General features: G+C 30.0%; 2 protein-coding genes across 3 annotated transcripts in view; one reads left to right on the top strand and one right to left on the bottom strand.

Annotated features, from left to right (window-relative positions):
- The window catches only part of LOC134707690 (bromodomain-containing protein 3-like), a 36,681-nt gene extending 32,607 nt beyond the window's left edge, over nucleotides 1-4,074 (top strand). For both annotated transcript variants that reach the window (XM_063567677.1, XM_063567678.1), the window contains exon 22: nucleotides 342-4,074. In XM_063567677.1, coding sequence (XP_063423747.1) covers nucleotides 342-407 — 66 coding nt within the window. In that variant the 3' untranslated portion in view covers nucleotides 408-4,074. The remainder of the gene's footprint in view (nucleotides 1-341) is intronic.
- Nucleotides 4,075-8,586: 4,512 nt separating this feature from the next.
- The window catches only part of LOC134707687 (aromatic-L-amino-acid decarboxylase-like), a 30,790-nt gene continuing 23,375 nt past the window's right edge, over nucleotides 8,587-16,001 (bottom strand). Inside the window, exons 12-14 of the mRNA XM_063567675.1 lie at nucleotides 15,785-15,883; nucleotides 13,115-13,216; nucleotides 8,587-10,303 (exon numbers count right to left, since the gene is read on the bottom strand). Of these exons, the coding sequence (XP_063423745.1) occupies nucleotides 10,049-10,303; nucleotides 13,115-13,216; nucleotides 15,785-15,883 (456 nt within the window). The 3' untranslated portion in view covers nucleotides 8,587-10,048. The remainder of the gene's footprint in view (nucleotides 10,304-13,114; nucleotides 13,217-15,784; nucleotides 15,884-16,001) is intronic.

Below are 16,001 nucleotides of genomic sequence, written 5' to 3'. Positions count from 1 at the left end.
TATCGATTTTGACAGCAAACTAAGTTAAATGAATCTTATGAATTTTCTCACTGCAACATAACCAATTTAAACGCTATCAGTCAATCACTTACATTTAAATTTAAATCATTAATTAGATAAAGTTATTTTTGTATATTTACATGGTTTGGGCAAACAGATATTTTATAGTTGCCTAAACTATTTCATTTGAACTGTGATGGATAGATGTCTCATTGGATTGGTGCTACATCTCCTTAATTTTGTTTTGCCTCCAACCAAAGACACAGAATGCAAGACATATATCAGGATTACAACATTGCTTTCAGAGAGCATTTTTTAATTCATTTATTTCTATCTTTCAGATGGCAAACAGAATAGATATGAATGCTCAGAGTGATTTGATGGCCTCATTTGAAGAAATGATGTGAATTATTACGTGTAATATACAAGATTCATCACTGACAGGCAAGCCAGAACACAGGTCACACAAACATTCCTCAATGGCTATGATTTGTCCATTCCATATAATTATTTATGTCAGAAGTGTAAGGATTTTAAAGTGCATAACTATATATATCAACATGGAATGTTCATCAGAGGTTCAAAGGCTTACTGATTCATGTTACTGGTCAAACTTGCTATTACATCAACAAACAGCAGTTTTTATGAAGTATGAAATGTAAAGGAATGATGAGATGTTAATTAAAAGGATAAGTGTCAGATTGCGTTCTGTTCCTTTTAGAGGGGTGATCCTGTAGTTTTATTTAACATCAAACTTTACAAATTAAGTAAACAGTCTTGATCTCTTCATTTTAAAACCTAAAATGTTAGTTATGTGACATAGATATTGATCTTTAGTAATTGGTGTGCTCTTTTTTTACACAACATATTCAAAGTGGTAGCTGAAAAACAAAAAAAACAAAAAAATGTGCAAATTCACAAACAATTCAGGATAAAGACCTGTTTTTGCAACAATGAGCTTTTCTTGCAACTTTTTGTTCTTCAATAATTAAGCTCAAATATTAAATTAAATTCAATTTAGAGTTCTTCTTTTGCAAGTTCTTTTTCTAGTAATAATCAAATTCAGAAAGGAAATTATAAAGTAGAATTTATATTCCGTTTTGAAATGAAGGAATGTGTCTTCAAGAAAATAAAGATAATTAGAAGAAACCAGAAACATTTAAATATTTTCCTATATACAATTTATAAGAAATAATATTTGTCTCGTTATATTGACAAATATCTTCCTACTGTGCTAAAAATTTGAAACTGTCAATATTTTCGTAAACAGCAACTCAAAATATTGAGATAACTTTTTGAAGTGCTCTTTTAAAGAACTCTGATCTCTGAAAAAATGTTGTTTATTCTTAAGTGTTTAGTTGTTATGTTTATAAATATATATCTCTGTTGTTCAAAGTATATGTAAAGAATGTAATTATACTTCTGTTTTCAGTAGAAATATTTAAGATGTAAAAGAAATTGTAATGACATGCATATTATATGCACTTAGAAAGGTCGAATAGGAGAGATTTCTCTACTAAAGTAATTTGAAGGTATTAATTATGAACCAGAAATTAAGAACAAGTAAATACTTTTCATAAGATCAACAACAGAAAATAGGACTTTCTAGGCTGTTAAAAGCATTTGTATTATTATTATTTAGAAAAATGGTTGTACTTAAAAATTACGATTCCATTTATCCATTATCTCTCGGATTCAAATTTTTTTTTTTTACTTTTTTTTTTTTACTTTTTTACTTTGTATGAAACATAATGAATAGTTTTTCATATAGAATTCATTCTGGTATGCAAGATGTTATTTGGAAACATTAGTGGATAAAATAAACCATGCAGATAGAGACAATGCTTTACCTCTTACAAATCGGTAATGTTGGTGTGAAATTGTACATAGATAATTCCATCATTGGAATAAGTATATGTTATTAAAACACTAATTTATTACAATATTGAATGTAGATAGTTGTGCATAATATTTTGTTGGGACGAGTGTTTTGTTGATGGCAGGAAAATTCTGTGCATATGCTAATGTTGTGTCTTGAAATGAATTGCTATAAGTTAATGTGTGTAAATATGTATATTACATTTAATCTACATGTATGAATTAAGTATAAATAATGTTTGTCTTGAATGTGTTTGTGAACTCAGAAAAAAGGCATAAAATATATCAAAAAACTGAAAACAGACATTATTTTATTGGTGTTTTCTTGAAAGAGTAATAACTTCTTGAGTTTGTAATTATTTTGCATGTTGAGTTTGAAATCATAGATGTTTTTTCCAGTAATCAGTGTTTTAATTTTAGTGTTGTGAGGAATGACAAATCTTGTACAGATATATACATGGTGCAATTTTGCTGTTTAAAAAGCAATTTGAATGAGAATTTTGGGCAATTTTTCTGCCTGTTTTAACAGTACTGAAATGGGAAATGATGTTAGCTATATATTTCACCTATAACTATTTCTTCATATCTTGAATAGTGCCATATCTTGAATGAAGATTATTTGAATTTTCATAAGTTCTGAATAGGGAATTAGTACCTTAAAAAATCATTTATTTAAAGAAAGAAAAAAAAATTACTAAAGAATTGTTAAAGCTGATTTATTTACTTTCTAATACTGCACATTGACTTGATGGTGACTAAACTAAGCCAAATCCAGGAAAATGTATGAACAACCTTTGGACTTTACAGTTTACTTAATCAATAAAGCTCACTGCCATAAAACTAAATGTACAAATAGTGTAAAAAAATCAACAAACAATTAGTCTTGATTCAGGATATTGCTTTTAGACATATTCCATTGTAAATAAAATTGATGCAACAGGGTGCTAAGATTAGAGGTGGATGAATGAATGCATGTTCATGGTTCAAAACATTCATTTAAACACAACACCAAAGCTGTATAAATTACATGTTCATTTTTATATTGTTTTGTTTATTATTGTCCTCATTTATTTTGTGTTTGTTAAGTACAGATATAGTAATAAAGATTTGTAACAGTTGTTTGAAAGTAGTTCATTTGTCAGGTATACTGTGTATGCCAATATAATAGAAAAACAAAGGATGGTTGATAATACCAGTGGTTGATTTTGACAGTGTAATCAATAATTTTTTGTTAATTAGTTTTCTCAAGTGTTCAGTTTGGTAAAGGAGCTAATTTATAAGTGGGATTGGGTTGAGGATGAACAACATTATTTTTCAACGGTATACCCCAACCATCCATTATTTTTATTTGTAATAGAATTGTTTTTACATCCACTCCTATAATCCACAGAAAAAAATATGTGATGTCCAACCCTCCCATACAGTTTTCCTAGAAAAGCCCTAATATATGTAGAAATCAAATTTATTTTGCCTGTGAGTAGTTCATGTAAAACTAGTGAAAATCATTAACTAAAGAAAACTTCAAATAATACTAAGAAAATATTATTAAGAAAGAAAAACTAAATATAGAAAAAAAAACAGGATAAAGAAACAAAGAGTTATTTTGTACTGATTGGTTGTATGTATGGAGTAATTGTAGTTGTATTTATTCATGAACCATTAAGTCTTAACTCATATTTTCATTGTAAACATCCTATTGTATTTACCATTATACAGCTAGCTGTATCATTATATACATTAACATTTTTGTGTGAAGAAATCTGAAATTTTTGCTTGCTGCATTTCCTGTATTATGAGACATGAGATTCATCAATTACTACGAAAAATGTTTTAAGATAATTGTATGCAATAATGAACAAAATCTCATATGATAATGAATTTAAATCAAATTGAAATGGTTAAAACTCCTTAGGGAAATAAAATATCATATAATTATATAACAAGTACTCTTAAAACGTACAAGTTTTTCAATTTTTTTTTTTTTTAATTGAGTTCAATTGAAATATAATCTTATTCAAATTTAATTTTGACTAGATATTATCATTTGTAAAGATACCAGTATGATCATGTCTTCTAAGCTAGAAAATACAGCATAAAATATGTGTCATATCATTCATAATTTCTCTTCCACAAAGCATGAAGTTGATATTTTTGTTACGTAATTATGTACAGCCGAATAAAGATGGCAATACTGAATTTGACTCTTATTTGTTTTTACCAGGGAAGATGTTACCAATTTGAGTAATCCTTTGACAGATAACTAGGATTTCCTCAAGGTGACATTTGTTGTCTGTTGTCACATTTAATAAACTTTACATTTTTCACATGGTCTAGCCTGACATTGTTCAGGAACTCCTATCACATAAGGGAATCACTTTGTAAACAACAGAATTTAGCCCAAACATTCTCGGGTTCTACCACATGAAATGTTATTTGATTACTGGAATTTCCATACCAAATCATGGACCTTGAAATTTCTCTTATCAGTTTGTTAATCAGCAACTCCTTGAAAACAACTTATACGAATACGAAATTTTTTAATTGATTTGGTTCACATATAACAATACAAACATAACTTCATAAGCTCCTGAGAGATAGTAGATGCATTTGCACATATTTTCTACAGAACATGAAGTTGGCATGTTAATTTTCAATATCTGAGTGATCTTGGCGGTTTCCCATAGTAAAGCACTGACACACCTATTTCTTCTTTTACTTCGGAGACGGCCAGCATGTTTTTTTACATAAACAGATGCATGAAATAATTCAACCATTATACTTTTGCTTTAGTCATCAACCACAGATACCCTAATGATGATGGTGGCCAGGTTTGGTTAATTTTTCTCAGTTGTTTCAGAGAAGGTTTTTAGTAAAAGATAAACAATTTTTTGGAAAAGTGTTAAAAAATTGAATTTAAAGAGCAATAACTTTCTATGGGGTCAATTGACAATTTTGGCCATGGTGACTTATTTGTAGATCTGCCTTTGCTGAAAATTATTGCTGTTTACAGCTTCTAGATCAATTGTAATATATGACCAAAAACTGCAAAATTATCCTTAAAATGACTTAATCAGGGGTAGCAACCAAACAACATGTCATATTACTCTGAAAAATTGGGGGCAGATCTCCACCTTATAAATAATTTTACCCCTATGATCTATTTTTAGCCATGGCAGGCCGGGTGATCACACACATTTATAAAACTAGATACCCCAATAATGATTGGCCAAGTTTTGAGAAGATTTTTGTAAAAGTCAACGATGATGGACAACAACATATGCCAAGTGATGAGAAAAGCTCACTTGATCTTAAAAAGTAATTTGACTGCTTAACCCTGACCATTTATCAGTAAAATAGACATTTTGTTTCAAAAGAGTATAATTGTATGGATAAAAAAAAATAACTAGGAAGTATCTCAAGCAAACAAAACAATACTTTCCACTTATACTTTATTTGAGACATAAATCATCCAAAAATCAATGAAAAAATCAACTGTAAATTATGTAAAATATATAGTATAAATATAAACCAAAAATAAATGCTGTCAACATGTATTGTATCTTGATTAATCACAAAAATATAAATTCACAACCAAAATCCCACATTTAAAAATAAAAATAGTAATACTGTTATTTTCACTATAAACATGTAGAGAATATCATGATTTTTATGCCCCACTTACCCACCTTCGATAGTAGAGGGGCATAATATTTTCTGGTCTGTGGGTCTGTCCGTTCGTCCGTCCATTCATCCTGCTTCAGGTAAAAGTTTTTGGTCAAGGTAGTTTTTCCAATCAACTTGAAACTTAGTACACATGTTCCCCATGATATGAAATTTCTAATTTTTTAATGCCAATTTAAAGTTTTGGTCAAGGTAGTTTTTAATGAAGTTATTACACATGTTTCCTATGATATGATCTTTCTAATTTTAATTCCAAATTAAAGTTTTGATCCCAATTTCACGATCAACTGAACATGGAAAATGATAGTGCGAGTGGGGCCAATCTAATAAAAAAACGATCTCTCATGCTCCCGTTATCTGATATGTCGCGTGGCGACATATCAGAAAACGGGAGCATGAGAGATCGGTTTTTAATTAGATTGGAGAGGGGCATCCCTATACTATGGACACATTCTTGTCTAAAATTATTATTAACATGCATTGAGATTATTATACAACTTTCTCAAAATACCCCAGAGAGCTCAAATAATAACAGATTATATTATACATTTTAAAATTTACTTAGCATATAACACACAGGTATAAATAAACTCATCATAGATACCAGGACTAAATTTTGTATATACGCCAGACACACGTTTCGTCTACAGAAGACTCATCAGTGACCCTCGAATCCAAAAAAGTTAAAAAGTACGAAGTTGAAGAGCATTGAGGTCCAAAACTCCTAAAAGTTTTGCCGAATAAAGGTAAGGTAATCTATGCCTGACGTAGAAAAGCCTTAGTATTTAAAAAATTATAAATTTAGTAAACATTTTATTTATAAATTTTGATTTATAACTCAAGAGAACTTGTTAGTCCTCATTGCAGCTTCTTTCCCATTCTTTTAAGTATATGGCCATATCCAGTAGGCAAAGCAAACCTCACAAAAAAAACCAACTTGAACTTATATTTCCTCAAAAATTAATTATATAAAAACGCAATGACAAAAAATGAAACAATAATTGCCTTAAATTGATTTTATATGAAACAATATTCATTATAGAATTAAATTGAGAACTTTTAAAACTGTTTATACAAAATAACAAACATAGGAACATAAAATCAATACATTTTCTTTATGGCAAAAACCTGTTTAAAAATAAAATCAGGATGGAATGTTCTGTGATAAATACATTTTTATTTAAAGCTCAAATTCTCATAGTGACATTATTACTGACATACAATGTAGTTCAAATGTACAATATAATTTTTACAAGAAGCTATAAGTATTAAACCTTGTTAAAACAAAATGATTGTGAGCAATGAGGAGGCAAAGCTATTCCTTTAATTTGACTTGTGCATTCAAAACTAAACATAGCACTGTATTAGTTTATTTCCGTTATATAAATAAGTACATGTAATATAAGAATGAATCCAAATTCTATAAATCTAATATATCAAGATTTGTACAAGACTAAATTTTGTCTTATTCAAGACGGGTAGGTCTTATGCAACCAACACAATTTGTATAAGTCCCTTTCAACACTATTGTACTTTTTCAAATTTTCTAAAAATAAGTTGAACCTATAATTTAATCAAATATGAATCCATCAGATTTGCAGAGATGACCAGAAATGAATGGAAATATTTAGTCAACACAAGGAATTATGTGATTTTTGGTGATGCACCCAATTTCTTTAAAAAAAAAATCTTCAATCTAATTTGGCCCATCAGTTAATACAGGAACAATCCACAATTGACATACAAACTTGAACATCATTATATCTATAAATTAAATCTGATAAAACTAATACAAATATTAGATGTAACTTAAATCATAATCAAGGACTGAGACTAGACTTTCTAGTATAATTATGTTCAATCATTAACAAAAACTAAACAAGGACCAACCTAAGACTTTATAAAAAATAATCACAATCAGACTAGACTTTGACTTAAAAGTCACAACCAGACTAGACCTTGACTTATAAATCACGATGACTAAACCAGACTAGACTTTGACTTAAAAGTCACAACCAGACTAGACTTTGACTTATAAATCACAACCAGACTAGACTTTGACTTATAAATCACAATCAGACTAGACTTTGACTTAAAAATCACAACCAGACTAGACTTTGACTTACAAATCACAACCAGACTAGACTTTGACTTAAAAATCACAACCAGACTAGACTTTGACTTAAAAATCACAACCAGACTAGACTTTGACTTATAAATCACAACCAGACTAGACTTTGACTTAAAAATCACAACCAGACTAGACTTTGACTTAAAAATCACAACCAGACTAAACTTTGACTTATAAATCACAATACTAGACTTTGAATTATAAATCACAACAAGACTAGACTTTGAATTATAAATCACAACCAGACTAGACTTTGACTTATAAATCACAAGACTAGGCTTTGAATTATAAATCACAACAAGACTAGACTTTGACTTATAAATCACAACCAGACTAGACTTTGACTTATAAATCACAAGACTAGACTTTGAATTATAAATCACAACAAGACTAGACTTTGAATTATAAAATCACAACCAGACCAGACTTTGACTTATAAATCACAATCAGACTAGACTTTGACTTATAAATCACAACCAGACTAGACTTTGAATTATAAATCACAACCAGACTAGACTATGACTTATCAATCACAACCAAACTAGACTTTGACTTATAAATCACAACCAGACTAGACTTTGAATTATAAATCACAACCAGACTAGACTTTGACTTAAAAATCACAACCAGACTAGACTATGACTTGAAAATCACAACCAGACTAGACTATGACTTGAAAATCACAACCAGACTAGACTATGACTTAAAAATCACAACCAGACTAGACTATGACTTAAAAATCACAACCAGACTAGACTATGACTTGAAAATCACAACCAGACTAGACTTTGACTTAAAAATACCAGACTAGACTTTGACTTAAAAATCACAACCAGACTAGACTATGACTTAAAAATCACAACCAGACTAGACTATGACTTGAAAATCACAACCAGACTAGACTTTGACTTAAAAATCACAACCAGACTAGACTTTGACTTATAAATCACAATCAGACTAGACTTTGACTTAAAAATCACAACCAGACTAGACTTTGACTTATAAATCACAATCAGACTAGACTTTGACTTAAAAATCACAACCAGACTAGACTTTGACTTATAAATCACAACCAGACTAGACTTTGACTTATAAATCACAACCAGACTAGACTTTGACATATAAATCACAACCAGACTAGACTTTGACTTATAAATCACAACCAGACTAGACTTTGACATATAAATCATAACCAGACTAGACTTTGACTTATAAATCACAACCAGACTAGACTTTGACTTATAAATCACAACCAGACTAGACTTTGACTTAAAAAATCATATAAAGTTTAACATAAAAAATAGTCAGTCAGATCAGACTAACATAATACTAATGATTTCGGTGGGAAATTCATTTAAGCTATGAATAACATTTTGAATACATATTCTCTTCCTATATTGACTTCAGTGTGTAGGTTCAAACAAAATCTTTGCTTGTCAGCTGAACCGTGAAGTCATTATTATGTGTGGTATACTACCCTCCTTTAAGAGTAGACTAGTCCCACAGATAACCAATCTATCTGTCTTTCTGACTAGACTAACCCAAATGGTGGGTAGCATACCTTACCTAAGACTGATTTCAGTTTAGGTAGCAAGCAAGGTAAACAATATTGATGATTGAACCTACACACTCAAATCATTTGGATGTAACTTAAATAGTTTTACAAATTACTTTTAAAAAACAAAAACAATAATACATTTAGAAAAACAAATACTATAAAAAATGCTAAATTTTAAAGCTTATCTTTGTAAATGTATAACAAACATTTGAGGGAATGGTCAAGTATTGTTATCCTGAGAATCATCATCACTCTTGTCCCCCACAAACCCCTTTCCCAAAAAACAACTAGTCTCCTAAGCTGGACTTATACTCCTGCATCTTGAAGTTGCAAAAACAAGGTAATTTCCGTAAAAATTTCTAAGTTCAAAAGGATTAGTCATGTAACTTAAAAAAACTTCAAAGGAATTTTCATATTATAAAAAAAAAAGAAAAAAACATTTTTTGCCAATATTTTGAAAACTACTTCCATTGTCTATATTTTGTGAACATGATTCTACAAGGCAAATTGTGGAAAGTGTGTATCTGTTATTATATAAGAGGTACACCAATTATCAACTACTATTAAATATTTGAGAGGTAGACCATAATTATTTTTGGTAAATTTGTTTTAATACTGTATAGAGTAAACATAAGTAGAACATCTTTGATAAAAAAGCCTTTGGAAATAAAGTTATCTACAGCATTCCATAAATCTATCTTTTGGAAAATATAAGTATCTACAGCATTTCATAAATGTATCAGATTCAAAACAAATTTTCTATGTCTTGCACTTAAATGAAATTGTGTCATTATGACTACTTATACATTTGCCTGATTTGGAGTTTTCTCTAATGAATTTTTGATTTCAATGTTCCCATTACTACTATCAGACATATACTTTCTTGACAATTCTTGTATAACTTTCCAAGCAAACTTTACATCATCTGATGTAGTTCTAGAAGCACAAACAGCAAATCGTAGAAAATAAGTATCCCTAAACTTTGAAGGAACTAAATGTATTCTTCCATCCTCATTGATTGCTTTCAGCAGCATTTCATTTTTATCATTTTTGCCCTGAAATACAAAACAGAAAATCATGTCAAAAGTTGTTTGCTTTAATTAACAAGTGAAAAGTACTGCTTTAACCCTTTGACACAAATGTTCATAGTACATTTCTATTACTGTAAATTATGTAATTATTGCGAGGTTTTTATAATGCGAATAGTACAATGTGGTTAATATCTCAATAATTTGAATTTGCTTTCTTATATCTGATATATATTCATCTATATGCAGAATTTCCTGAAATCACAATAACCAATCAATTTTGTCCATTCTTAAAATAATAGCAATAATAAATGCACACCATAATTTCTGAATTTACAATATACTATTAATTGGAATATTTTCACTTAGATTCCCAACCAGTTACAAGATTTTTTCCAGGTTTTTCTTGTTTCTGAATCTTATCTTCAATCTAGATCAAATTAACTCAATATATATTGGCAATTTTATCTAATTCAGGAAATTAGCAAAAAATAAGCCCCTTACAGAAAATTACAACGGTACAACAAGTGCATTCTTGGTGTTTTAAACTTTCAAGATTTTCCATTTAATATAAAGATATCAATACATTGTTTTGATATACTTTAAAAGTATATCAGTTTGAATTACTTCACATAGAATGGAGGTCAAGAGAAATAGCTGTTTTCGTCTTGCCTAGATCAAGCCAAAAAACGAGAAATAGGTATGCTGGTTCCGGCGGTGACAGCAACAACAATGTATTAGTTTGTGATTAGGTCTAGTTACTGGTGAACCACAAGTAGTAGGTTGATCATATTTGGTATGCAGTTGTATAATCATTGGCACATCTCATGTCCATGAAGATTATTTAGCCCTGCCCCCTCAGTCATGTTCAATTGACTTAGAAACTTTTGCTTATTTTACATGTGTTAGTTTGTGATTAGGTCAGTTTATGGGGAACAACAAGTGGTAGGTCAATGATATTTGATATGCAGTTGTATAAGCATTGACATATCTTACTTACATGGAGATAATTTGGCTCCACCCCCTTAGTCATGGTCAATAGACTTTGATTTTTTTTCTAAGTTAAAATTGAGAATGGAAATGAGGAATGTATCAAAGAGACAACAACCTGACCATAGAAAAAACAACAGCAGAAGGTCACCAACAGGTCTTCAATGTAACGAAAAATTCCTGCACCCACATCATGTTTTAGTTTGTGATTAGGTCAGTTCAAGAGGAACCATTTGTGGTAGGCCAATATTAATTGGTATTCAGTTGTATAAGCATATGAACATCTCAGTTCCATAGAGAATATTTGGCCTCACCCCTCAGTCACAGTCTAATGACTTTGAAACTTATCTTAGTTTATATGTATTAGTTTGTGATTAGGTCAGTTTAAGATGAACTGCTAATGTTAAGTCAATGATATTTGGTATGCAAATTTATTGGCATTTGCAAGTATTGTTTCCATGGATATTATATAGCCCCATCCCCTCTTCATGGTTCATTGACTTTGATACTTTTACATAGTTAACAAGTTTTGTTTGTATTTAGGTTTGGGAACGACTTATAATAAGTCAATGGTATTAGATATGCAGTTGTATTAGCATTTGTACATCACATTTACATGGAGATTGTTTAGCCATGAAACTTAGTCATGGTTCATTAACTTTGAATATTTGCATAACTTTTTTAAGATGTTAAAGTATTGCTCTTTTGTTTTCATCATTTGCATACCAAAAATCAAAATTACAAAAAAGTGAGACATATCTCTGTGATAAAAGTTAAAAGTTTAAATTAAAGTATCATCTATTACATTTGCATTCTCCAAATGTCCATTGCTATCGTTATTGTCATTATTCATGCTATTTTTTTGTATATTTTTTTGTATCAACCATGCAAGTTCATTTCATTCAGAAAGTGTCCTTTATTTTTCAACACTTATTTCAAAAATATATTTTAAAGTTTTCATATATGTCATTCTAACATGATGTGCTTCATTTGCTTTATGAATAAACCCATACTCTAAATCCAATAAAATTTGTTTGCACATGCGTATATTGACTACTACAGAATAATGAGTTTTATCAAATTGGCATGCATTTAGTATATTTGATAATATATTTGATATTTAAATAATGCACATGTTGTTACTAATTCATTTATTATGATTGTAACATGTTGCACTTCAAAATTGACACATTTGACCTAGATAAAGCAACAGTTCATGCTGGCTGTTCAAAACTCCTTCCTCAGAAAAATCACATTGCCAGTCGTTTGCTTGTTTACAAACAAAAATGAAGGTTCATGGAAGAGCCTACACAAACGTTCCACACCTATACACATCAGACATAGAAATTACCTTAATTGTCCTAATTAGAATCAAAATAATTGATGCAAGCTATACTTTATTGTAGTTTTAACATGGGTAGGCATTATAATCGTGTTATTTTAGCCCTCACAATCGCTCGGGCAAAAATAATCATGAATATAATGCCTACCCATGTTAAAACTACAATAAAGTATAGCTTGCATCAATTATTTCTTAATTCTAATCATTGTTAAAGTTCTTCTGATTTTTACTAGGTTTTTGAAAACATCTGCAGACTTTTCGAGTCACTGGAGTTGGATTTTTATAAAACCTTAACCTCAAGTGACATTGCAAAATGAACTTTTAACGATAAAGAAAAATTCCTGATTTTTTGAGCCAGTCAATTGTTAGAAAATTCCAATTTTTGGAGTATTGCCCAGCCAAGGAAAACTTTGCCAACCCTGTATGATTGCCAATGAGAAAACTCTCCACAAATGCTTGGAAGACATCTAAAATTATTTGTCCTGATATCTTAATATGAAATTTACCTTTAATCTGAAGCAAGCAAGACCCATTTTGACTTCCCCAATGATTTCAAAATTATGATCCATTTTCACCAGGTCCTCAAACTCATGAGCCAATCGTACATCCTGAAACAATAATTCAAGTCAATAGTTATACATTGGTAAACATTATGTGATGGGGATGATCCAAGGAGACAATTATTTTCAAGTTATAACCTTTGACTGTAAGAATATTTTGTCTATGCACTCAGTCAATTATTGATATAATTTAACTGATCTGATTTCATATTGAATGGAATCATCGCACAAATTTTGACCTTTCACTTATGAATAAATATTAATCTATACAGGTTTATCAGTCCTCATTTATTGTTGACCCAAGGTTGGCAAAAACCCAGGTTTTATGAGTATTGCCCAGCCCAGTGGGAATACTGGGAAAACCCGGGTTTTACTGGGTTTAAGTGGGTAATACTGGGTAATATAAAATACTGGCCTGAATTTTATAGATGATTCAATAATCAAACACAAATGTTATACATTAAAGATATTTATAACCTATTTTGTTTGTTTGAATTGGTAAAACTGTAAATATAAAGCAAAAAAAAACCATTTTTTTCAAATAAATATGCCTCCTATTAAGAATTTAGAATTACATGTAAGAAAAATTACAATTAAATAATTTATATGTACTGTGACTTATTAATAAGTAATTATTCAGAATAGAATGCAGATTTGTTTATGTAACAATAATCAGCCCTTTCAATTCTATAAGTGTTAATGGCATGACCCCTTAGGATGTTTATTTAGCAATATGAATGTAAAACATTTAAAATTAACAATTCACTTAATCACTGCAATAGAATGTATATATATTCCGGACCATATGAGTATTTAAACCATATGAGTATAATACTCGTTTGGTTATTAACGGGCCAGACCATATGAGTATTTGGACCATGCAGGTATATTCTTTTTTAAATTACATTATAAAAGTTTCAATAATATAAAAACTTTAACTAAAAAACAATGATGGTTACATGACAATCTATTATTTTATAATTCAAATACTACGTACAATTTAAATATTGATGCCATAGTTAAATTAATTTTCATCGTTAATTACATTCTTGCATGAAGGCTTGGAGTGACATTTACTTCCACATGGTACCTTAGTTTTTTTTTGCATTTGCAAGTCTTGGATGTGCATGATCCTTTTCATTTACACCTTTAGTTTGCGAGGGAAAATCAAGCTTTTATGTAGCTGTGTACAGTGATATCGAGGTCTTTGGTCATTCCGATATGTCTATGGTTTTTTTAAGAAGCTCTAGGTCTCAAATATTGTAACATGACTGCAATACACCATATTCACAAGACAACTTAAATAAACTATGTTACTTTCCAATGACTTCTTCACTTGTGTAACAGTTCAATAAGAAATTTTTGGATTTTATTTGTTTTTAATCGACATATTGCTATTCATGCGAAATAAAAAATCGGTAATAACCAAAGGGTAAATAATGACCATCGGAATAAAATGTGTTTATTATAGTTCTGACAAGTAAGTAAAATTAACTAAGTTAAAATTCTAATCTTTATTTAGCTTATCTTTTTATTATAATATAATAATCTTGAAAATCTCCTATATGATACCGTCTTTTTTAAGAAACAGTCATACCATTCGAAGAGTTTAGAAGTATTAAAAGTAAACTGTAACAGAGTGTTAATTACCCCGACCATAGGCGTACGGTCGGACCATACGCGTATGGTCGAACCATATGAGTATATACCCATATGGTCATGACCATACGCGTTTAGTCCAAATACTCATATGGTCCGGAACATATATACAAAATTTGGATTGAATTTGAAAAAATACTTAGTAATTAACAAGGTATCCTTATCTAAATGTAAAAATCTTATATACTGTCTACATAGAAGAGAATGATATTGAGTTCTTCATTCTTTTAGAAATGACTGTCAATGGTTATTTGTATGAAAAGTATATATTTAGCTGTAATACTATGAAACTACACCAACTCTTTACTATTTTGTGTACTGCTCACTGATGATACCCCCGCCGCAAGTGGATAATATTAATAGTGTAAAAATATGCAAGTGTTCTGTAAACAGGAAGTTGTCGAGTGATGAATCTGAAAACGCATCACACTGTATAGCTGACTTAGATTAACCCTGAAACCAAATTTCAGAAATCCTTGTATTGTAGTTCCTGAGAAAAATGCAACGAAAAATATTCATGGGACGGACGGACTGACTGACGGACTGACGGAAGGACAGACAGAGGTAAAACAGAATACCCCCCCTTTTTTAAAGCGAAGGTATAACAATTCATATTGCCCAGTAATGCCCAGTATTACCCATTTCTGAGAGTATTGCCAAGCACGGGCGGGTAATACTTTACCAACCCTGTGTTGACCCCTGTGGATTCATCTATTTTTGTTGATAGGGGGAAACTAATGTTGTAGTATGGCCAAGGTCTTTATATAAGCATATATTAAAAGTGTGTACTTCGTTAATAGTTGAATTAGTGATTTATCTATAGCAAAGAAATCCACAAAATTAAAAGATTGATCAGCACATGAAAGGGCTTTGAAAAAGTAACATAATCTTTTCCTGGTATTTATTTTTGTCTATCTCTTTTAATAATTTGACTACCATAGTAAGAGATTAACATACCTTTCTTATGTTTTCCTGAAGACCTTCCTGACCAAACAATCTTAAGACAAACCACAGCTTTAAAGACCTAAATCTTCTGCCTAATGGTATATGCCAATGCTGAAATAAATTCAATTTAATGATAAGTAGCAATTAATTTATAAATTGTTGGTTAATTAACATTCAGCTACAAATTTTACATCAGCATTTATGATAATATTAACTAATTTATGTAAAA

This window comes from Mytilus trossulus, chromosome 2 (genome assembly GCF_036588685.1).
Source record: "Mytilus trossulus isolate FHL-02 chromosome 2, PNRI_Mtr1.1.1.hap1, whole genome shotgun sequence".
NCBI classification, from domain to species: domain Eukaryota; kingdom Metazoa; phylum Mollusca; class Bivalvia; order Mytilida; family Mytilidae; genus Mytilus; species Mytilus trossulus.
The sequence above is the reverse complement of the archived record's forward strand: the minus strand, read 5'-3'. Positions and strand labels throughout refer to the sequence as shown.